This window comes from Phascolarctos cinereus, unplaced genomic scaffold (assembly GCF_003287225.1).
Source record: "Phascolarctos cinereus isolate Bilbo 61053 unplaced genomic scaffold, phaCin_HiC Scaffold_1;HRSCAF=81, whole genome shotgun sequence".
NCBI lineage: Eukaryota > Metazoa > Chordata > Mammalia > Diprotodontia > Phascolarctidae > Phascolarctos > Phascolarctos cinereus.
In genome coordinates this window covers 160,967,215-160,992,608 of record NW_027555514.1, presented here as the reverse complement: position 1 = coordinate 160,992,608, position 25,394 = coordinate 160,967,215, and the positions used below count along the sequence as shown (strand labels likewise).

General features: G+C 34.9%; 1 protein-coding gene and 1 long non-coding RNA gene across 5 annotated transcripts in view; one reads left to right on the top strand and one right to left on the bottom strand.

Annotated features, from left to right (window-relative positions):
• The window catches only part of OPTN (optineurin), a 47,506-nt gene extending 22,112 nt beyond the window's left edge, over nucleotides 1-25,394 (top strand). For 2 of the 4 annotated variants that reach the window (XM_020999728.2, XM_078154762.1), the window contains exons 7-14: nucleotides 5,706-5,808; nucleotides 6,992-7,107; nucleotides 7,861-8,010; nucleotides 8,395-8,488; nucleotides 9,411-9,569; nucleotides 19,393-19,523; nucleotides 21,971-22,056; nucleotides 24,503-25,394. In XM_020999728.2, the coding sequence (XP_020855387.2) occupies nucleotides 5,706-5,808; nucleotides 6,992-7,107; nucleotides 7,861-8,010; nucleotides 8,395-8,488; nucleotides 9,411-9,569; nucleotides 19,393-19,523; nucleotides 21,971-22,056; nucleotides 24,503-24,633 (970 nt within the window). In that variant the 3' untranslated portion in view covers nucleotides 24,634-25,394. The remainder of the gene's footprint in view (nucleotides 1-5,705; nucleotides 5,809-6,991; nucleotides 7,108-7,860; nucleotides 8,011-8,394; nucleotides 8,489-9,410; nucleotides 9,570-19,392; nucleotides 19,524-21,970; nucleotides 22,057-24,502) is intronic. The other 2 variants (XM_020999729.2, XM_020999730.2) reach the window with 2 other exon arrangements.
• On the bottom strand, nucleotides 1,151-24,542 carry LOC110217352 (uncharacterized). Its single transcript, XR_002327032.2, has 4 exons — nucleotides 24,456-24,542; nucleotides 20,108-20,152; nucleotides 3,508-3,596; nucleotides 1,151-1,715 (listed from the first exon to the last, which is right to left on the bottom strand). It is a non-coding gene; the product is annotated as an uncharacterized LOC110217352 (long non-coding RNA).

Below are 25,394 nucleotides of genomic sequence, written 5' to 3'. Positions count from 1 at the left end.
TAAAACACATATACATTATATTTAGAACACTTTCAGGACCTCTTAATTTTTACAAAAGAATTTTTTTAAATATGAAGTACAAAAGTCTGTTTTCCTGTAGTAAGAATTGTTTTCTTTGCCTGATAGCATCATTGTGAGATTCCAAAGTTATACGAATGTGTGATTGTGATATGAAATAATTTTACTTTTCGATAGTTATATCTGTTAGCATATGACTTAATTGCATGAAAGTGAGACTAATACTATCACTTAAATATAATTTTAAAATTCAGTTTACCCAAAATTACTTCAAATGGAAGAAGTTTAATTTAGCTATTTCAACTTTAATCTGCTAATGACAGTCAGGGTTGGGGTGTTTCAGGGCTTTTTGATATTTTCCCTGTAGCCTTCCTATTAATCATTTTAAGATATAATAGGGACACTGATGACTAGCTACTAAAGGCTATCAATGTCCCATGCTTGAATAGCATGACACTTTTTGCGTGGCCCTCATAGGACAGAAGTAGGAACTTGTTAGAAGCTGTGGAGAGGAAGATTTATTCTCCATATAATAAAATACTTTCTAACATTTAGAGCTAAATGGAAGTATAATGGTCTTCAAGCAAAGGCTGGATGATACATTTGTTGGGGGAGTTAGAGAAGGATTTCTGCTATACGTACATGTTGGACAGGAGGGCCTCTGAGGTCCTCTCTGATTTGGGCCCCTATCACAAGACTCTAAAATGCACTTCCTTAAGAGCTCTACTTGGTATCTTCATATTGTATGATTGGTTATATCATCTCTAACTAGTGGTGAAACCAATGACATATTAGCAAAGCTGGAGAAAAAATGAGAAAAATGCACCTCCTTCCTTTACTTGGAGAGGCAGGAAGTTGTGGGAATGGAACATTGCCTATGCAGTCAGTATGCCAATTAGTTTCATTTAACTGGTTTGTTTGTTTTTTTTCTTTGTTGGGAAAGGCTCACTGAAAGATAGGGCAAGGAAGGAAAGTTATATCTTAAAATGATTGATTTAGAAACAAAAGAGCATCAGCAAATCTCTTTAAAATAAAATAAAAATGTTTAAAGTCAGAAAAGAAGCAAATTAATAATGATTTTTTTTTTTACATTTCTATTACTAAGGCTAATAATTATTGTTTGGTGGTGGTATTTGTTTTTCAAGAGATTGAAAGGTAGTTTGGCCTATGGATAGAGAGGCAGACTTGGGATCAGAAAGATCTGGGTTTACTGATAACTTGGCAGCTTTGTAACCACCTGCAAGTCATGTAACCTCTCTGACCCTCAGACAGCTGTACTTAAGGCTCAAAGTTATGCAGTGGTCAGAGGGAGTTCTCATACTGGCAAAACTGCCAATCCTTGATAGGGGATGTTTCTAGTGTTTCTTGGCTCCTTAGGTTTTTATTGGCCATGAGTAATCAAAGTGTATTTTAATTAAGTAGATCCATAACACATAAATTTACTAATTGTATTCTTTTAGCATGATCGGTATACAGAAGCTCTCTTACACAGATGTTATCTTCAAATGAAGTATTACCCTGTGTTGTAGCATGAAAAAAGTGGGGTTCAGTCCTTCAGATTATAGCCAGTAATCTAGAGCTACCCTTTAGGGTGGATAACTTACTGTCTCACCAAGGGCACCATGAGAAAGAGTCACCAAATCATCCTTGAATTCCACTTCCACAAAGTCTGTCTTTTTCTTGTCCCCAATTCAGCTCTGCATTTAAGAGTCAGAGTGGTTTTTAAAGATTTTTGTGGGCATTTTTCTGTCCTTTTCTCTACTCCCCTACTGCATCACAGCCACAGACAAATTGGGACTGAGAAGCTCCCAAACTCTAAGTATAGAGAGTGATTTTGATTGAGACTGGCTCTGGATTTAATATTAAATATATAATATTTATTATATACTTAGATAATTATAATATATTGTTGTGAGGATTAAATGAGAGAATATTTGTAAAGTACTTACTTAGCACAGTGCCTGTGACATAGTAGGGATTATATAAATGCTTATTCCCTTCCCCCCTTCCTGTTATACATTACATACCTAATATTAACACTAAGTAATAGCATTTATCTCTTCTTATATAGAATATATTTTATACTTCTTGACTATCACTATTTTTTTCTTTTTTCTTTTGGTGGAGTTTATCTAGAGCAAGGGTTCTTAATATTTTTTGTATACTAGACTCCTTTGGAGTCTGCTGAAGCTTACGAACTGCTTCTCCAGATAATATTTTTAAAGGCATAAAATAAAATACACAGGATTAAATTTATACTGAAATACAATTAGCAAAATATTTTTAGCTTCCCAGACTCCAGGTTAAGAACCCCTGAGCTAGAGAACCATGAAGGGTACGTTGTCCTCAGTCCTCTGTATGTGAAAATACCCCCTTGGTTTGTTGCTTCAAGTTTGATGTTCAAGTCAGAACATTATGTTACCTTGTGATAACTATTTCATCAAATTAAATGAACATTTGTTATCTCTGTAATACAACTGTTATATTTGTCTAAAATGTAATCACACACAGTCAGTTTGTTGAAATGGTATAAAAGCATTTTCAATAACATTAAGTTTCTGTTCTAAGAAAGAAGTGAGCCAGCTTTCATTCAGTATCTTATCAACTAAAAAAGCCTTAGTACAAAGTTAGAAGTAACAGTACTGTTTTTTATGCTTCTTAGGAAACATTAAGAATGAATGGGTCAAACAACAAATCATAAAAACAATCAATAACTTCATTAATTATTAGCAGTCCTTAGGGGAAGCTTTATATTTCTAAATGCTTACATGAATAAAATAGAGAAAAAAGAGATCAATGAATTAGGAATGCAACTAAAAAAGCTAGAAAAAGAACAAATTTAAAATCCCCAATTAAATACCAAAGGAGAGATTAATAAAATTGAAATTAAGAAAACTGTTGAACTAATAAATAAAACTAAGAGCTGGTTTTGTGAAAAAAACAATAAAATAGATAAACCTTTGGTTAATTTGATTAAAAAAAAGAAGAAAACAAAATTACCAGCATCAAAAATGAAAAGGGTGAATTCACCATCAACGAAGAGGAAATCAAAACAATAATTAGGAGCTATTTTGCCCAACTGTATGCTAATAAATTTGACAATCTTAGTAAAATGGATGAATATTTACAAAAACATAAATTGCCCAGATTAATGGAAGAGGAAATAAAATGCTTAACTCCATTTCAGAAAAAGAAATTGAACAAGCCATCAATGAACTCCCTAAGAAAAATTCTCCAGGGCCAGAGGGATTTACAAGTGAATTCTATCAAACATTTAAAGAACAACTAATTCCAATACTATATAAAATATTTGGGAAAATAGGTGAAGAAGGAGCCCTACCAAATTCTTTTTATGATACAAATGTGGTACTGATACCTAAACCAAGAAGAGCCAAAACAGACAAAGAAAATTATAGACCAATCTCTCCCAAATGAATATAGATGCAAAATTCTTAAATAAGATATTAGCAAAGAGATTACAAAACTTACCTCAAGGATAATATGCTATGACGAGGTAGGATTTATACCAAGGATGCAGGGCTGGTTCAGTATTTGGGAAACTATCAGCATAATTGACCCTGTCAACAACAAAATTAACAGAAATCTTATGATTACCTCAATAGATGCAGAAAAAGCTTCTGACAAAAGATAGCACCCATTCCCATTAAAAACACTAGAGAGCATAGGAATAAATGGAGTCTTCCTTAAAATGATAGATAGCATCTATCAAAAACCATCAGCAAGCATTATATGTAATGGGGATAAGCTAGAAGCATTTCCAATAAGCTCAGGAGTAAAACAAGGATGTCCATTATCACCACTGTTATTCAATATTGTGCTAGAAATGTTAGCAGTAGCAATCAGAGAAGAAACAGAAATTGAAGGAATTAGAATAGGCAAAGAAGAAACAAAGCTATCACTCTTTGTAGATGATATACTTAGGGAGTCCTAGAGAATCAAGTAAAGAATTACTTGAAATAATAAACAAGTTTAGCAAAATTGCAGGCTGTAAAATAAACCCACATAAATCATCAGCATTTCTATATATTACTAACAAAGCCCAACAGCAAGAGCTAGAAAGAGAAATTCCTTTTAAAATTACTGTAGACATTATAAAATATTTGAGAGTCTACCTGCCAAACAAAACCAGGAACTATATGAACACAATTACAAAAACACTTCACACAAATAAAGTCAGATATAAATAATTGGAAAAATATCAGTTGTTCATGGGTAGCCCAAGCTAATATAATAAAAATGATAATTCTACCTAAATTAATTTACTTATTCAGCCTCATGCCAATCAAACTACAAAAAATTATTTTGTAGAGCTAGAAAAACCATAACAAAATTCATCTGGAAGAACAAAAAGTCCAGAATATCAAAGGAACTAATGAAAAGAAATGCAAGGGAAAGTGGCCTAGCTGTACCAGATCTTAAATTGTATTATAAAGCACCTAGCATTTATTAAATGCTTTCTATGTACCAAGCACTGTGCTAAACACTGGGGATACATACAGAGGTAAAAACCATTCTTTGCCCTCAAAAAGCTTACATTTTTCTGGGGGAGACATGTAAATAAATAGGTACACATCAGACATGTAGAGAGTAGTTAGAAGATAACCTTAGGAGGGGAAGGCCACAACAGCTACAGGGACCAGGAAAGACCTCCTGCAAAAGGTGTTATTTAAGCTAAATCCTAGGGGGATTTAGGGATTCTAAGAAGTAGTATTAAGAAGGGAAAGTAAGTATTTTTAACTTCCAGGGCAAAGGCACAGAGACCAGTCTCATGTTGGAGGTACAGCAAGAAGGACAGGATGGCTAGATTGTAGAGTGTATAGAGGGGAACGAATTATAGGAAGACTGAAAATGTAGGAAGTGACCTGGTTTTGTCATTTGAAATTCCAAACAGTTTTACATTGGATCATGAATATAGGAAAAGTAGGAAGGGATGTGATTACAAAGAACTTTAAATGTCAAATAAAGGACTTTATATTTGATCCAGGGAGCCAATGGAATTTATGGAAGAGGAAAATGACATGGTCAAACTTATGCTTTAGGAAAATCCCTTTAGCAGCTGTGTGGAGGAAGGATTGGAATATGAAGAAATTTGTGTTAGGGAGACCAATTAGAAGACAATTCTAATAGTCCAAGTAAAAAGCAATGAGGTTCTGTCCCAGGGCTTGGCAAATTAATCTCCTCCAGGAAGGAAGAGCCTTACTGAGTGTGAGGAAGAGCCACATTTCAGGAAAGGCCAGATGTACATACAGAGAGATTAAAATAAATCCCTGAATATTACAGTTACTTGAGGACAGACAAGGCATATATTCTAGATTAGTTTAGGACAATCCTTGTTTTTTGTATTAGTTCTTTTTGGGGGGGGGTGATGAGGGTTAAGTGACTTGCCCAGGGTCACACAGCTAATAAGTGTCAAGTGTCTGGTCTGAGACTGAATTTGAACTCAGGTCCTCCTGCCTCCATGGCTGGTGCTCTATCCACTGCGCCACCTAGCTGCCCCCTGTATTAGTTCTTAAGCTTATTATATCTTAAATCTGTCAGCCAACTTTGTCCTAAAAGAGCAAGTCCATAGTTAGTCTTTAAACATGGTATAACCATATTCCAGTTAGCACTTTTGCAATTGTCATTTGTCTTTAGACCTCAATGAAAGTAACACTGAAATTTCTCAGACTTGCAGATTTAGAAAAGAAGGCAAGAGATCATTCTGAGAATGGCACCCAGACTGAGGAGGGCCCTGAAGAAGAAAAAGAAAAGGAACAAAGCATAGAGACTGTGGGTAACAGAATTCAAAGACTGTTTCTCTAACATATTTTATAGATTTGCTATAAGATGAATACTGCATTATGTTACTGATTTCATTCCTAGGATATATCATCTGCTTTGGGATCACAGACATTCTATTTTCTCTAAATATTTATCATCACTCTCAAGTTTTCTTTTCTTGATTTGAATTTCATTCTGTGTAAAATTCATTGAGCCAGATCTTCATTCTTGTAAATGTAGGAAATCTTGGCCCAGGTATTACAGCTGTCGGGCCTATGCTGAGAGATTCCCTGAATCTCTTAAGGGACTAGGAAAATTACAAAGGCAGGTCTTGTGAAAATGGGAGTTTTTCTTGAGAATTTAATATTTTAATTAATTAATATTTAATATTTTAACCTAATATTTGGATCAGTTGGGAGCCAGACACAAGTGAAATATCAGAAAATAGAGATAGTCCAGAAAATTTCTGGAGACTTTCTCCTTCTTGATTGCTACAAGGTAGAAGATTTAGGTAAGGTGGATATGTTTTATAAAGGTTTCCAAGTCAACCTAAAAGAGCCTACAAGCCAAAACAAGGAAGTTTTTGTAGCCACAGAAGTTTCTGTGGGATACAATAAAATACAACATTTAAATAAAAACCTCATTTCTGCTTAACCATCTAACCATGAAAAAGGAAGCCGAAACCCAAAGGCTTACCAGGAAGTCACAGAAGCTTCCACTTCTGCTAATTCAGTAATTAGCTCATTGTAAAAAATGATTGACTCCTCTTAGACTTCATAAAAGACATTATTTCCCTGTATGGAGAAGAGTCTTAACATTAATAGAGTCACAAAATAAGATCCAGATAAATAAGGGCTGGTTAAACAGAGTTATATTTCTGGAAATTTAAGGCTGAACCACAATCATGGTTAAAGTTGTGATGTAGTCATTTATTCTGATGGTAGAGGATGTGAAGGAAGGAGAGCTATTTCCAAAAACTACCTTTAATAAGTTATTTTAAAAGTACATGAACAAGTATTTATGAGGTATTGACATTGAAAACAGTTCCATGACTATTAATATCTTTATTTTCAAATTTACAAAAAACTGGTAGCAGAATAATTAAACAAATGAATTTTGTTTTATTTTGTTTTTTTGAGAAAAGCAAATCTGTAGTAATCACTTTTGTGTGTTTGAATTTTCTGTTGGACAGGTTGGAAGTGAAGTGGAAACACTGAACCTCCAGGTAACAGCTTTATTTAAAGAGCTTCAAGAAGCTCACACTAAACTCAGTGAAGCTGAGCTAATGAAGAAGAGGCTTCAAGAAAAGTAAGAATAAAGGATAAAGCTAATCTGCATTTGGAAAATAAAAAGAAACATGTAGAGTTAATACAGACCTATTCTTAGTTTTAAAGTCAGAAAAACCTCATGTCATAATGGTTTCAGGCATATATGTGAAAAGCTGTTATAATTTTTGATAACCTTTTATTTTTTGTGTGTGTGTATGTGTGTGTGTGTGTGTGTGTGTGTGTGTGTGTGTGTGTGTGTGTGTGTAAAAAATTCCTCTATGTGAGGTATTTTACAAAGTAAGGTAAACTTTCCAAGAAGATTATGTTAGCAATAACATTCAACTAAAGGAGAAGAGAAGAGGAAGAAGTTGTAGCTTTTTAATTGGAAAAATCTTTTCATTATGGATCAGTTATCAAGGCTAATGAGTGGTAGTGAGAAATTTAAAATGCCTTTATTTCTTTTTAAGTGCATCTTCTTGTTCTTTTGCATAGTGTTAAAGCTAGTGTTGAAGCTGATTATACTTTGTATGTTCTTCTTGGATTAGAGAAGTTTTCACATGTTTCAACAGCATTTTGTTTTCTAAACAATTAAATAAATCTCTATACATTACATATATGACATACTTTACATTTCCTATATAAGCTTAGAGTTTTAAATGTGTTAAAGTCACATGTCAAAAGTTTGAATGATATTTTATATATGGCGACAAGTTGGGTTCCATTCTGACCTGGGTGGCTTAGAAGTGAAAGAACTGTCTCCATTCCAGTTAAATCTCTGCTCTGCCCTTTTCAGGTGTCATGCCCTTGAAAGGAGAAATTCTGCAACCCCATCAGAGTTGGATGAAAAGCAAGAATTAGTATATATCAACAAAAAGTTAGAGTTACAAGTGGAGAGTATGCAGTCAGAAATAAAAATGGAACAAGCCAAAACTGATGATGAAAAGTGAGTCTGTCATAAATGAAAGCACTGACAAAAATGGAATGATAATAGAGTGGAATTTGGGGAATGATCAATGTGTACAAATTCCTCTTTTAACTACTGTACATGAGTAACAGGGAACTCTTCTGATGGGGTAGCATCGTTCATTAGGAAAGAAGCATTGGGATAGAGTGGAGGAAGAATTGAGTCCTACATCTTAATTTGCTGGGTGGAGCTATTTTTCCTGATACTTAGGAAGTTGAGGGAGAAAGGAGGCGAGAAATACTAACATGCATTTATATCACAGGGGAGGCATTTTGCCTATTTAGGGGAGAAGGAGGAGAGAATGTAATAAAATCACTGATTTTTTTCCAGTCTTCCAATTAATTCTTTTATTTGTTGAAATAGGTCCAAATTTGCCATTTTACAGACTACACACAAAAAGCTTCTTCTTGAACATAGTAATGCACTGAAAACAATTGAAGAACTAAAAAGAAAAGAGGTATTTAAAGAAAAAAAGTTTAATTACACAGAGAGTAGAAAGGAATATAATTTTCTGTGTTGATTGTGCATGTCAAATAGCTCAGTTGTTATAACCTCAGCAAAGACATGTAAGTTTTGCATCAAAAGTTATTTTAAGTTTATAATTTTTAGTGACTTAGTATTGTTTTTTGTCATCTGTTTCATATGTATGTAATATGCTATTGTATACAAAAATGATACTTCTGACCTACTCTTGATGATATTTTAATGTTTCTGACATTGGTGATAGATTTGTGTGATCCATCCACATAGGCCTTTTGTGATCAATATTATGCACAGTGAGAGAGTTGGCTGGAATTAGAAGTATTTTTATCTATACAGAAACTGACCTACACTTGATTGCCCAAATTGATATGGTACTTTAACCAAGCAAATGCCTGTCAGAGTGGTTTAGATTATGACAACTTTAATTTCAGAAGGGTTTTTTGTTATCATTCTCACCAAATTATAATTTTAGTGATTCTCATTAGCCCAGTAGAGTTATAGTTTATTTTTTGAAATGCCCTTTCACTTGTGCTTGTCACCTTTTAACTTAATGTATTCCTTTCCTTTTCTATAGATTACACAAAGAAATTACATTTTAAAATAATATGAATCAGTTACATCCTCAGTCAACTTAAAGGGATTTAGCTGTTGTGATTTGGTTTTGTTTATCGTTTTTAGCCTGAGATTAAGTATTAAATCCCACCAGGAAGCCAACGGTCCTAAATTGGTATTCACTGATATTTCTAAGAAACTGTGAAAAAAAATTGGCAGCTTTTGTTATTAAGAGACAGAATAAATGGAAACCAATAATTTATCCATATATATTTTGTTTGTTATTTGACTAAAAGGTATTTTATGGTTTCAATATTTTCTCTTCAATGAATCTTTTATAACAGGCAGAAAAAGTTGACAGGTCAGTGATGAAGGAATTAAATGAAAAGCTTGATTTAGCAGAGAGAGCCCTGGCTTCCAAACAATTGCAAATGGATGAGATGAAGCAGACTATTGCTAAGCAGGAAGAAGACCTGGAGACCATGGCTGTCCTCCGGGCTCAGGTACAAATAATACTTTACACTTGGTAAATTAAGCATCACCTAAACTAATGTTGATTTCATTGTGAAGTAAAACCATAATAACATTAGCAGTAATTAGTAACATATAGTACTTTCGTATGTCTGTCATCAATGTACTTTAAAATCAAATATCCATATTGTCAGTCTTTAAAACTTAACTGGAATGATTTCTCTCCATACATTACTGAGGAGAGGTGAAGATCATGTATTTCCGTGGTGACAAACTATTCCTCTCTGGCCTTTTACTGTTCCCTTAGCACATACGGTATTGAAAAGAGTCCTTAACTTTTCAGTGTGTTAGAATATGCACTATTCTGTTTATGATTCCTTTCCTCAATAATAAAAAAAATCTAATATCTAAAAAAAAAGCATATCCAATCAGGGGTATACTGTTATACAATTAACCTGGGAATCCCCAGGAGAACAAATATATTATCAGAATTAGGCCTTTTTGCAATCTGTTGGGATAGGTGATCATTTACTGCTGAAACTAAAGGTCTTCATTAGATCTCTTTGATCCCATTAGCAAGAACATGCTATAGAAAGGGAATTGTAACCAGAAATTTTTTAAAGATGTGTTTTTTAGCATGGTTTAAACTCCCAGGTCTGGCTTCAGCTTTGGAAATCATAACATCATGGTGAACTAAAATTCTGTGGCAGGCAACATTTGCCTAAAAGACTATCAGTTATAAGTGATAGGTGGCAAATTGCAAAGTCTCTGTAAGGGCATTCTTCACATTATTGACTACATTTTACTGCCCTCATACGTTTAGGCCATTAGAACCTTCTGCTTTATTATTTTAGAAATTTTCTTTTAATATTAATTAAGTTACATTCTGTAATATAGCTTCATAGTTAGCTACAGATCATGATTTATTATCCTTTTCCATGTGAAAAGGATAAGAAAAAAGTAAAGGCCACTTGATATCTGATTATTGGTAAAATGCAAGGTGATTAGTATAGATATACTGCTTAAGTATTGAAAATCTAAGTGAAATCTTATATCATTCAATTTTTATATTTTATATTTCATGTCTTTTCATACAATCTAGAATTTTAAGAGCTTCATCTTATTGTCATTCTTTTAGACACATCAGCCTTGTTTCATATATTTTCTTTTTTTCTCCTCTTTTTGAATATTTTATTTATTTTAGTTGGCCAAAATCTGCCTTCTCATTCCTCTCTCCCTCCCTCCCTCTTTCCCAAATGAGAACACAAGAAAAACGTAATCCATTACAAACATGTAATAGTCAATCAAAACAAGTTTCTACACTGGCCATATCCAAAAAAAATTTGTCTCATTCTGTATTGAGTCCTTCTCTTCTGTGTCATGTTGTGGATAGTGTATTTCATCATTAGTCTTCTGGAATTGTGATTGATCATGATGCTGATTAAAAATAATCACAAAAGTATTCTATCACATACCATAATTTATTCAGCCATTCCCCAATTTATAAACATCCCCTCAGATTCCCATTCTTTGCCACCTCAAAGAGCTATAAATAGTTTTGTGCATCCTTAGGTTTTTTTTGCTTAGAATTAATCCTTCCCTTAAATACTGTCCCTCAAATTCTCCTTCCTTATCTTTTCCCTTTTCCCTCATATTTCCTTGTTGACTGAAAGGTATTTCTGTACCCACTTTGTGTGTTCTTACTTCTTTTGACCAGTTCAGATGAAAGTGAGGTTCAAATATCAACCAGTTCCTTCTACTTTATCTCTTTATTTGTGTTGATGTCTACTTGTGTAGCTTAATTATATGAGATAATTTTCCCTAACCTTCTTTCCCTTCCCCCTCCCTCCAGTGTATTCTTCTTCCCTCTTTCCATTTTTTTCTTAAGATCATCAAGATGTAACAGAACCATTCTCTAAATCCTTTGTTATTGTTCATTCTTGATTACCTTTTTTGTGCTTCTCTTTACTCCTGCATTTGCACTTCAAAGTTTCTATGCAATTCTGGTCTTTTAATCAGGAATGTTTGGAAGACCTCTGTTTCATTAATGGTCCATTTCCCCCTCTACAGTGTTATACTCAGTTTTGCATTCTTGGTAGGAAGCCCATATTCTTTGCCTTCTGTAATATATCCAAGTTCTTCGCTGCTTTGAGTGGGGAAAGTTGTCAGTGTCTTAAACTCCAAAGAGGTCAAGTAGAATGAGAGCTGAGAAGAAACTATAAGATCTAACATTTCACATCACTTTGTTTAAGTCATGGGATCAGAACCTGGATTTTAAGAGGTTGAGAAGTGAATGAAAAGTGAGGAAGTAGAAGCTCTTTCTAGGAGTTTGATAGTGAAAGAGCAAAGAGATATAGGCTAATATCTTGAAAAGAGATGGCATAATCGACAGAAGGACTCACAGGGCTTGTGGAGATCTGGGGTTAGAGATATCAGAGAAGTAGCCAGAAAAAAGCAGAAATTAAAGTTATGTATGGGGTTGGGTAGAGAGAAAAACACAAATGAGATAATGGAAGCAAGGACACAAATACTGGTTTTATACTAGACAAAAGATCCATCTCTTCATCATAGACAAGCATAGCGGGGGGTGAGGGGGAGGATGAAGGGGAGCAAGGTATAGTAAGTGATTTCAAAGTATAAAGTAAGAAGACAGAGGAAGCTCATGGTAGGTGGCTTCATTTCTTCAGCAAAATAAATAAAATCCCTTGCTGTGATAGGACAGGAGAGGAATGGTGTAAAAGGCCTGAGAAGAAAGGTTTTGAAAGAACTGCTCCAAGTAGTATGATAAAGAATTTCTTATAAACTGCCTGTTCTCATCCTCTGATCATTTACCTTGTGGGGAGGGGCTGTCATATATTTGAAACAGTTTCTTATATAAATTGGATAGAGAAACTTGCTACAAAGATTTTTTTTTCCAGTTAACTCCTTCCCTTCTAATTTTAACTATATTGGTTTGTGCAAAAACTTTTCAATTTTATATAATCAAAATTGTTCATTTTATCTTTTCTGATCATCTTTCTTCTTTATCATAGACTCTTTCTCTATCCATAGGTGCAAAAGATATTTTCTTCCTTGATTCTCTAATTTGTTTGTGAGGTAACCTTTTTAGATCATTTATCCATTTGAGGTTTATTATATGTGGTATTAGGTCTTTGTCTAAACCTAATTTCTGCCATAGTGCTTTCCAGTTTCTCAGCAGTTTTTGTCAAATAATGAGTCTTTACCCTGGTAGTCTGAGTTTTGGGTTTATCAAACACTGTGCTTCTATTCCATGGACGATCCTTTATTTTTTAAAATCAGTTTTATAAAAAAAAGTTTTATAGTATAGAGATCTGGTACTGTGAGGCTTACTCCTGTCTTACTTTTTTCATTATTTCCCTTGAAATGCTTTACTTGTTAGTCCTCCTGATACATTTTGTTATCTTTTTCTAGCTCTATAAAGTAATCATTTGGCAATTTGATTGGTATGGTAGTGAATAAGTAAATTTAAGTACTTGTGTCATTTTTACTGTATTGGCATGGTCTAACTAAAGTGTAGTTTATATTTTTCCAATTATTTAGGTCTGTATTTCTGTAAAGAGTATTTTGTACTTGTATTTATATATTTCTTGTATGTTCATTGGTGGGTAGGCTCCTAAATATTTTTTTACATTGTTATTATTTTGAATAAAATTTCTTTCTATCTTTTCCTGCTAAGTTTTGCTGGCATTTTATAGAAAGGCTGATGATTTGTTAGGATTTTATTTAATATACTGCTGTTTTGTTAAAGTGATAATTTTTTTCTCCTTGTTTCTGTTTATTTCCCTGATTTTTTTTCTTATTGCCTCTATTTCAAGCATTCCTAGCATTATATTAAATAATACTGGTGATAATGGACATCTTTGCTTTACTCCTGATGATATTGGGAAAGCCTCTAGTCTATCCCTCTTATATATAATACTAGATTTTGCTTATGATACTATTTACCATGTTAAGAAAATGCCCATTTGTTTATATGTATTCTAGTGTATTTTGTCAGAAGCTGTTTCTCTATTTGATATAATGATGTGATTTAATTTTTTATTAATATAGATTCTTAATATAGAATAATAATATAATATGTTTATAGTTTTTCTAATACTGAACCAAGCCTGCATTTCTGGTATAAATCCTATCAGGTATTAATGTATAATCTTTTTGATGTATTACTGTAGCCTCTTTGCTAATATGGTCTTTAATTTTCTTTCTCTGATTTGTCTCTCCCTGGCTTTGGAATCAAGACCAAATATGTGTCATAGAAGGAACTTAGTAATAATCTTCTTCCTATATTGGCTAATGGTTTTTGTAATATTATAAATAATTATTTTGATATTTGATAGAATTCACTGTAAATCCATATATTTTTTCTTTAGAGTTCATTTATTGCTTATTCAGTTTCTTTTTCTAGGACTGGATTTTTAAAAAACCTTTATTTCTGGTTCTCTTAATCTGGATATTGCTTATCATTATAATTATTCACCCATTTCATTTAAGTTATCACTACTGTTAGCATATAAATAGATAATAGTTTCTTTTTTAAATGTTTATTTTTAGCATTCTTTTCTTTTTAAATTTTGAGTTCCAAATTTTCTCCCTCTCACCTATTCTCCACTCACTGAGAAGGCAAGCAAAATGATTATTAGTCATACATGTGAAGTCATACAAAACATATTTCTGTATTAGCCATATTGCAAAAAAAAAAAGCAACAAAAAAATAAAGAAAGCTAAAAAGTTATACTTCAGTTTAAACTCAGAGTTTATCAGTTCTCTCTCTGGAGTTGGACAGCAATTTGCCATCACGAGTCCTATGGAATTGTCTTGGATCATTATGTCGATAAAAGTAGCCATATCTTTCACGGCTGATCATCATTACACCATTGCTGTTACTGTGCACAATGATCTCCTGGTTCTTCTCACTTCCTGTTGAATCGGTTCATATAGCTCTTCCCATGTTTTTCCTGAAACCACACCACTTGTCATTTTTTACAGTACAATAGTACCCCCTCACAATCATTATGTTGCAACTCGTTCAGCCATTCCCCAATTCCTGAGCAATCCCTCAATTTCCAATTTTTTATTACCACAAAAAAAGAGCCAATATAAATATTTTTGTATACATAGGTCCTTTTCCTTTGATCTCTTTGGGTTACATTAGTGGTATTGCTGGGTCAAAGGGTATGCACAGTTTCATAGCAATTTGGGCATAGAGATAGCTCTTGCTTTACATAAATTCGTATTACACAAATATAACTCCCCAGGGCTGGTGGCAGGACCTTGTGCCAGGCCTGGCAGTGACTTGCTGCAGCCCTCTGTGCACTGCAGCAGCTCTGTGGATGTCTCTTTCTGTTTGAAGTGTGTCTCTTGTAAAAACATATTTTTGGATTCTGTTTCTAATCTATTCTGCTAGCTACTTCTGTTTTATAGGTGAGCTTATCCCAGTCATATTCATGGTTATGATTCCTAACTGGGTATTTCTCTCGATTCCATTTACTTCTGTTGAACCTTCTCTCTTTTTATCCTGTCCCTCCACAGAAGTCTGTTTTGCTTCTGCCACTGCTTCCCTTAATCCACCCTTCCTTTTATCACCCTCCCCATATATCTTATCTTCTTCTCCTCCTACTTCCCTGCTGAGTCACATAGAATTCTGTACCCAACTGAGTGTGTATATGTATGTGTGTTATACATATACATATATATATATATATATATATATATATATATATATGTATATATATTTTCCCTTTTTGAACCAATTCCAGTGAGAGGAGGATTCAAGTATTGCCCACCCCACACCCATGTCCTCTTCCATGTAAAAGCTCTTTCTTGCATGCCCTTTTTATGTAAGAAAAATCTCCCCATTTTACCTTCCCTTCTCCCATTCTCACTCTTTCTCATTTTTTTGGGGGGGGGAATTATCCCAACATAATCAAGTCACACTCATGCCCTCTATGTAAATCCCTAATAAAAATATAATAATAAACTCAGAATATTTATTATTTCTTATACTATTTATTATTAAAATTGATTTGTAACATAATAAAATGTTGTGATAAAGTTCTTAGGAGTCATCATCAAGTGTCATCTTCTCATATAGAAATGTAAACAGTTTAAACATATTGTCTCTTATGATTTCTCCTTGATGTTACCTTTTTATGCTTCTTTTGAGTCTTGTGTTTGCATGTCAGATTTTCTATTCAGGTCTGGTCTTTTCACCAGGAATGTCTGAAAGTCATTTGTTTCATTAACTATCCATTTTTCCCCCTGAAAGTTTATACTCAGTTTTGCTGAGTAGGTTATTCTTGGTTGTAATCCTTGCTCCTTTGGCTTCTCGAATATCATATTCCAAGCCCTCTGCTCCTTTAATGTCGAAGCTGCTAAATCTTGTGTGATCTTAACTGTGGCTCCATGATATTTGAATTGCTTCTTTTTTTTGGCTGCTTGCAATATTTTTTCCTTGACCTTGAGTTCCAGAACTCTGGAACTTGGCTATAATAGTCCTGGAATTTTCATTTTGGGATCTCTTTCAAGGAATGATTGGTGGAGTCTTTCCATTTCTAGTTTGCCCTGAGAACCTAAGATATCAGGGCAGTTTTCCTTGATGATCTCTTGAAATATGATATCTAGGCTCTTTTTTTGACCATGGCTTTCAGGTAGTCCAATAATTCTTAAATGATCTCTCCTTGATCTTTTTTCCAGGCCAGTTGTTTTTCCAATGAGATAGTTCACATTTTTTCATTTTTTGACTTTGTTTTATTGCTTCTTGATGTTTCATGAAGTCATTTGCTTTGACTTGCCCAATTATAATTTTTAAGGAATTATTTTCTTCAATGAGCTTTTGTACCTCTTTCTTGTATTTGGCCATGGGGCAGGTAAGTGGCACAGTGGCCAGGAAGATATGAATTCAAATTTAGCCTCAGATGCTAGCTACAAGACCCTAGGCAAGTTACCTTATTCTATTTGCCTTAGTCTTCTCATCTGTAAAATGAGCTAGAGAAGGAAATGGCAACCACTGTAGTATCTTGGCCAAGAAAATCCCAAATGGGGTCACAAAGAGTCAGACATGACTGGGAAACAACAATTCTATTTGGCCAATTCTGCTTTTTAGAAAAGGAGTTCTTTATTCTAGTCAATTTTTGTGCCTCTTTTACCATTAGGCCAATTTTGTTTTTCAAGGTGTTATTTTCTTCAGTATTTTTTTGTGTCTCTTTTACTAAGACATTAATTCTCTTCATAATTTTCTTCCATCACTCTCATTTCTTTCCTCAATTTTTTCTCTACTACTCTTATTGCTGTCTCTGACTCTTCCAGGAATTCTTGTTGGGTTTGGGTCCAATTAGCATTTTTCTTTGAGGCTTTGCTTGTAGCTCTTCTCACATTATTATCTTCTTCTGAGTTTGTGTCTTGGTCTTCTCTGCCACCTTCTTAGCTTTTTATGGTCAAGTCCTTCTATTTATTTATTTATATTTATTTTTTGCTGTTTGCTCATTTTTCCAGCCTATTTCTTGACTTTGAACTTTATGTTAAGGTTGGGCTCTGCTTACCCAAGGGTAGGGAGGCCTTGTCCCAAGCTTCAGGCTTTTTCTGCTGCTATTTTCAGAGCCAGTTCTGGGAGTTTGAAAATTTTCAGTACTTCCAAAGTGTTGTGTTCTAGGTAGAGGTGTGGTCACTGCTCTCCCAGTCTCTGTTCTAGTCTTTATCCAGGAAAGGGTATCCACAAGTATGAGTCTTGACTCATACATGACTCTTGGCCCTAGAACTGTAACCAAGTCATCAAGCCTCCCACAGTTACAAGTGCTAGTCTCTTCTCTGCCTTTAAACTGAGACCAGGCCTCTGCTGCCTTGATTGACCACGAGTGCTTCTCTCTACCTTGGAACTGTGACCCAGAACTGCTTATGGGCAATAAAGTTGCCAGTCAGTACCAGCTGTACCCAATGCTTGCAAAAGGTTGCCTGTAATCGCTTTCTCACCAGTTTTCCAACCCCCTTACCATCTGTGGGCTGAGACCTCCTGAAGCTGCTGCTGCTGCCACTGCCTCTAAGGCCTTCCACTAGTGCTGCTACAGTGTACATGCACTTGACAGGCCTCTACCCTGGTGTCACAGACTTCTCCTGTCAAACTCCTGAGTTGTCTTAGAATAGAAAAACATCTCACTCCAACCTTTTGTTGGCTCTGCTGCCCCAAAACTTGATTTAGGGTATTGTTTTAAAGTGGTTTTGGAGGGAAACATTGGGTGAGTTCAGCTGGGTTGCTGTTTGTACTCCACCATCTTGGCCTAGATCTGACAATATTGTTTCTAATAATTTCCTTTATTTTTCATTTGTTGTGAATAATTTTTTAAATATTTGATGCTGGTGATTTGATTTTCCTTCTTTTAAAAAAATCAGACCAGATAATAGTTTGGTTTTTTTTTGTTTTGTTCTTTGTTTTTTTGTTTTTGTGAGGCAGTCGGGGTTAAGTAACTTACCCAGGGGCACACAGCTAATGAGCATCATGTGTCTGAAGCCAAATTTGAACTCAAGTCTTCCTGATTCAGGGCTGCTGCTCTATCCACTACGCCCCCTAATAGTTTTTAAAATTGTTTTATCTTAAACAGCTTCTAGTTTTAAATTGTCATTGCATCTTTTTTTAACTTCCAGTTTTGTTCATCTCTTCTTTGGTTTTCAGAATTTCTATTTTGGTAGTTATGTTTTTTTCTTAATTTGTTGATTTTCTAGGTTGTTTCTTTTTTTTAGTGGCACACCCAGTTCACTGGGTTGTTCTTTTTTTTTTTAATAAAAATTATATAACATATATTTCTAAACAATTTTTAATTGGCTTAGCCTATGGAAAAGGAGGGGGAGAAATCCTTGTTTGCTTGGCATTGTAAAGGGAAAGCTAAGTGGACTGCCCAAGGTCACCTTGGTGTAGTATTCATCAGAGGTAGAATTTGAATTTCCTCTGACTCTAGAATCAGTGACCCTTTCCAGTGTGCCATTTTCTTCTGTGTTGTTTTCTAGAAGTTCAGTGTCACAGAACAAAGTAATTAGGTTTGGTGGCAAAGAGGGCCCCAAATCCATTTCTTTTTTTTTTTAAATTAATTTATTTTGATTCATCAACAATCACTTCCATATGCTTTTGAGTTTAAAATTTTTCTTCCCCTTCCTCCCCACCACCCTCCCCAAGATGGCGCACAATCTGATATAGGCTCTACATATACATTCCTATTAAACATATTTTTACATTAGTGATGTTGTAAGTAAGAATTAGAACCAATAGGAGGAACCACCATAAAGAGGAAAAGAAACTCAACAGAAGAAAAAAAATAGCAAATAGTATGTTTCGATCTTCATTCAAACTCCATAGTTCTTTCTTTGGATGTGGATAGCACAAAATCCATTTCTAGAGAGGGACTAGGGTAGCCACTCTTGACAGCTGTGTGATAGTGACACAATGCACACTTCTCTACCCCTTCCATACATTCATTAGCCATCATTCTATATATTTGTTTTCAGAAAAACTAACTTGCTAAGTTAATAAAGGTTTAGTATCAGAAGGTCACTGGGGGTTATTGGTGAACTTTGGCCACAGAAGGGATTGTGAGTTGTATTGGTAGAAAGAGGATGATAGCAGGGGTAGAAGAGTTAAAGCATTTCAGTTCAGTAGTGAAATTAATAATTGATACTTTTATCCCAGTGCTTTGTGCTAATATAGCTGAAAAGAGCTCATAATGGGCAGTGGTTATTATACTGATCTTTCTCAGTTATCCTGCAGATGGCAGCAAGAGCTATATGTTAGTGTTTGCAGTGCACAGAAAGGCATAGTGGGTTGAATTCAAATTTTTTTTTCTTTGTAACCAGATGGAGGTTTATTGTTCTGACTTCCATGCTGAGAGAGCAGCAAGAGAGAAGATTCATGAAGAAAAGGAACAGCTGGCATTGCAGCTGGCATTTTTGTTGAAAGAAAACAATGTTTTTGAAGATGGGAGCAGGTAAGATAAAGTGAAAGGCAGACTTGAAATAGATGGCAATACAGACTTGGAGCTTGATTCTGTATTCAGCAGAACCATCTTTGTTCCCCTATAAGAAGAAACTGCTTATAAATTTTAAAAAGTCCAAGGGTGGTTTTTTTGTTTGTGTGTTCAAGTTCTGGAGAGACAGAATAGCATAATCGTATTAGTCTAGACTTGGAGTGCCTAGGCCTGGGTTTGATTCCTTCCTCAAGCACTTACTTTGTGATGATGGATAAGCCCTTTAACCTTCCTAGCCTCAGTTTCTGTAACATGGGGCTGATACTACTTTACAGGTGGTGCAGTGGATAGAGTGCCAGGCCTGGAGTCAGAAAGATTCTTCTTCCTGAGTTCAAATGTGGCCTCAGACACTTACTAACTGTGTGACCCTGGGCAAGTAATTTAACCCTGTTTGCCTCAGTTTCTTAATCTATAAAATGAGTTGGAGAAGGAAATGGCAAACCACTCCAGTATCTTTGCCAAGAAAACCCCAAATGGGGTCTCAAAAGAGTTGGACAAGACTGAAAAATTACTGAACAACAATAACAAATACTTTTACTACTCACCTCACAGGGTTATTGTGAAGAAGGTGCTTTATGAACATGGAAGTCCTAGGTAAATGGGAGACATCAGTTATTTCACTTTTGGGCTATGGCACTGGTTTATTTGGTTTCACTGTAGTTCCCCTTTTTTCTGGTTTTGTTGTTTTTAAAGATTGGGTCTTTCTCTACCTCTCCAACGCTGACAGTGCTTGAACTTCTCCCACGTTTGGTGCCACTCTGATTGGCACTGGAACTTTGACCTGCTTTGTTCTGTGGAGCAAGTTTGCTCCACCATCAACACTGCACTGACCCCCTGTTCCCAGAGTTCCCCAAGTCAATGGTGAACTTAGTGCAGGCACCCAGCCAGTTTAACCCAGTGTAGCTCAGAACTCCTGGGCTCCAGAAGCTCCAGCCTCCCCACCAGCAGGGATTGCAAGTGTATTACACAACTCCTGGCTCTCTTTATTTTTAAAAAAGAACAGAAACTGAATTAGATGAATGGATATATGACTCGTTTACCTTATATGTTAATATAGTAGCTTTCAACTGCTGACCCCTACATTTCAGATCATCTCATTGTATCTGTGAAATTTGAAATGATTCCATTAAATGCAAAGAAGATTATGCTATGTCTTGTGCCTGGGGTTTTGGTTGTTTTGGGGCCATCCCCAATACCTACAGCTGTTAAGGAAAGCTTTCATTATACTGGGGAGAAGCAGCATGTACACAGATAAGCAAACAGAAAATAGATACAAGGTAATTTGGGGGAGATATATGGGAACAATAACACCTGAGGGAATTAGCAAAGTCCTTTCTGAAACAGCACTTGAGCTGAGCCTTGGGATTCCAAGAATTACAGGTGAGGAGGGAGAAAATTCTAAGAATTATGTGGCAAAACAGTTTCAGTCCAGTTTCTCTAGATATAAACTCAGTACTTCTTCTACTGTACTATGGCATACTCACTACTTATAATCTGCTGTTTATTCTCCTGGCCAAATGCTAATTTACAATAGCTGAATTATGCCCATTTCACTGGCGCTTCTCTTACCAGCCCAGTGCAAACAGGTTTGATTAGTACTGGGATGTTGAGACTTAGTGTGCTAAAAGAAGTATTAGAGGGGCTACAGTAGAGAAATTATTTTGATAAGACTCCAATCTCTTTTGAACCAGCTGCTGGATTCCATGCACTGTTGGCCATTCCTACCACTCAGGCTTTTAGAAACGCAGCTCCCTTGGTGATGCTTTTATTATGTGGATATATAATTTACTCATTGAGAAATTTTGCCTCTCTGTGGTGCCTTCTTTCAGAGATATAAAACACATCATTGTGGATTTGGGGGTCATATTTTGTAATGTAAATGGATTAAAACTTGCACAAAATTAAAATAGAGATGTTAAATAAAAATTTTAATTCTGTATATGAATTAAAAAAACACTTCAACTATTTAGTTATGAAAGAAAACTCATTACCAAATGTCTGATTTTATACTTCAAGTTAATTTATTGAGGCAATGTCATGTTTAAGTAATGTTATTTAATACTTCTATAAGTATATAATTTTTTTTTCTCTGCCTTTGGCTTCATTTTGGAGGTGAGAAGGGATCTTGAGGGTGGGATGGACAAAACACAGGTGTGATTTCATCAGTGTAGAGAATGCCCATTTGACAACTACTTCTAATGATGTAGACTGGCAGCTTGTCTGTTACTTACAGTCTCAGAAAATTGCTTGGAGCACTTTAGAGAGACTTGGTAAGGCTCACACAGCCAGTAGAGTGGCTAGCATTCACATAGTGCTTTAATGTTATCTCATTTGATAACATTAAAATTTATATTACTTTCATCGTTCAAAATGATAGAAAATTAGTGTGTGCTAATCTTTATTCTTAGCAGACAGTCTTTGATGGAACTGCAAAGCCGTCATGGGGCCAGATCAACAAATGAACAAGACCAGCAACCCTACCTTGTTCAGAGAGGTAAATTATTAAGCCCATTACTTTGCTTACGTAACACACAGCATAATAGCCTCTGGAGCCTTAGAAAGACAAAACCTTATCTAATCAAATTTTTATACTCCTGGAAACTTTCAGAATGCTTCCTTATATGTTTTTGAAAATATGAGTTACTATCATAGGCTTGAGAATTTGGTGTTTTGGGGGTTTTTTTTAACTTTTTTTTTTAGCTAATTCTAAAAATAAGCAAACCTCACTTAAGTCCTACTGCTGGGCACGGGAAGTGGTGTAGGCTTCTTAAAGAATGTCAGCAGGTCCTGGCAGGTGCTTTCAAATTAGAGTATGGTCTTGTCTAGGAATTGTATTTGTTAACCCAGCTAAGATAAACCACATCTCTTATTCTGTCCCACCTTCAATATTTAAAATTTGGTAAAATGAAGTCAAAATGAATTCAAAGGCATCTCAGAGAGAATCATCACTAGAAGGTTGTCTACCAGATAATGAACAGTGTTTTCATTTTTATCTTTTAAATCATAGCAACTCATGAAGATGATCCCCTAATGCACAGAGGGGTTGCAGTCTCAGTCAGTAGAAGGAATACCCCAATTAATTAAATTACAGATAATTCGAAGTATCAACTCCAGAAATCATTAAGTTTCTGAGTCTGGGGTTAGATTTAGGGGAGAGAAAGGTATCATCCCTGTTTTGTAGATTCTGTTAAACATTTGCTGAAAGTCTATCATGTGTAATGCCTTGGGGAAGTACAAAGACAAGTCTCCCTTGCTCTTATAGAACATGCATTTTACTGAGATAAGTAGAAGAGAAATGAAATCCAGAAGATAACCAAATGATAGCTGAAAGGCAATTTTAATGATGATTGTTAAGAATCCAGAAATCCCATTTTTAAATTGCATATCAGCTTTTAAACTTTTTTTTTTGGGCAATGCTGGATCAGTTTCAAGTCATCACTTAATAACTCAAACATTTCAAGCACTATGCCAAAAAAGAATAAATAGTGCCTCTTATTTTGTTGACAAATTTTCATTCAGCAAAGATTTAATGAATACCTCCTATTAGAATACAGAAACTTCTTGGGGCAGATCTAGGACAAATCCTACTAGTATGCTTCATACCCTATTGCCTCCACCAAGTGTTTTTACTTACATAAAATAAGATTAAAATTAATTTCAAAGGCAGCTTTAAAGGGGAAAATTAATCACAAAAATACAGTCTGACGTATATTCATAGAAGGTGGTAAGGGAATGGGTGTGTGTGAGTTCGTGTATGTGAGTTCATGTATGCACACCTGTGATTGTCTAAAGTTATTAGCCCTTTTTTAAAACATTATAAGATTAATAACACAAAGATAAATATATAAAACAAGAAATAAAACCATTATGTTATCTAATAATAATTTTAACAAAAGAGTCAAACATGTAGTTGAAAGAATTCTTGTTCAAGTACAAGTTGGATTAAATGATCTCTGTGGTCCCTTGTAACTCTAAAGGTCTATGAAAATGACAAAGGATGCAGTTGCTGTGTGTCCCCTTCCAAGTCCATCCAAAGTGATATTCCTTTTGACTGTGCTTCCTTTTGTGGGTGTGGGAGCAGGAAGGAATGGTAAAGTCTGGCACTTCAGATGTGTGGGTTTTTCAAGTGTGGAAACTCCTTCCCCAGAGAAAGAGGTCTTTATCTGATAGTAGTGGGGTGTGCCTGGGAAACTGAGAGATTAAATGAACTTGCTCATGGCCTCACAGCTAACATGTGCTCAGCATGTGAACCCAAGCCTCCCTATCACTAAAGCCAGCCCTCTGACACATGTAAAATATAAAATGTCCACATCAATGTAGTCAGTTTGTATGCTGTTCCAATACTACTGATCTCACTTTGCATCATTCATGGCTTTCTACATTTCCTGGTATTCATTTCTTTTAGAGTGCCATATTTTTCCACTGTAATGTCATAATTTACTTAGCAATCTTCTAATCATTACACGTTTAAGTTATATCCATTTTCTAGCCAGAACTCAAGTTCCAATAGAAATAGAGAAGCAGAATATTATGCTGCTTTGTAAAATAGTGAGTTCCTTGTCACCAGAAGTGTTTGAGTAGAGGCTAGGTGGCTCTTACGAAGGTTATGGGAGATACTTCATGTACTAGATTGGAGGCTGGGCTACATGGTCTCTAGTGTCCCCATCAACTTTTAGAGTTTATGATTTTTCCTTTAATTTGTGTGTCTGTTGTAATAACTGCAGCTATAAATCAACGAACTGGTAAAAACCTTTTTTAAAACCACATTATTGTCAAACCCACTAAAAATTGTTATTAGTAGAAGTTTAGTTACATATGCTGGTGACTACTTAATTCTAAACTTAAGCTTATCAAAATGAGTATGTTAAAAAAAAAACAAAAACCTCTACTTACAACAAATGACTCATAGGATGGATGAGTTTTTTATGCTTTGTTCCCAGGAGCTGATGACAGAAGCTGGCGGCAGCAACAACAGCAAAGGAGTATTCCAATCCATTCATGTCCCAAGTGTGGAGAAATTCTGCCAGACATAGATACATTGCAGATTCATGTTATGGACTGTATTATATAAATGTTGATGTCAAAACAAAACAAAAAAAAACACCCTTTCTGGTAAATGTTGACTTCATCCTCCAAGAGCTGTACCTTTGTGCGTTTTTCCTCAAATATTTTGGCCCATTACATTTGTTTTAGAAGAAAGAAAGACTTCTGCGTGTTAAGAGTCACTGATTGTCCATAAAGGACTCCATTTAAATGAGCTTCATTTTTTGTGTTCAGTTTGTGCCAGCTTTGCACCTTAATATCTGGATAAATTAATGTTAACAGAAGATAAACTTCACTGATAAATTTAAGGCACTGTAAGTGGGCAGAAAAGATGATATAGGTTTAATCAAGAAACAGACTTTCCTTTTCAAAGTATTCTAACATTATACAGTTCTTTTTATTCCTCACCCATTTAAAATGAATCCTGTTGGATTTTTTTTTTTTGCATTGTAGTTTATTTACTGTAGCTAGTGTAAGCATACTAGATTTTTTTTTTGTATGCTTTTTATCTGGGCACCATGCGCTTTAACTTGACATAAGGAAAATGAAAAATTGTGGGCATATGTGAAGTAGGTAAGTGTTAGGTTTATTTGATTTTATGAAATAGTTTACAGTGTAAAGAAGTTAACTGGTTTTTTTTTCATTATTAAGCACAAGTAGGTTTGTACAGTAGATGCTTATTCACTTGTTGACAAGAGAACAGATGTTTATTCATTTTCTTAAATGATCAAGTTACATCTTAAGAGTCATAAAAACAAAATGATTGCAAAATAAAACTGCTTATAAATA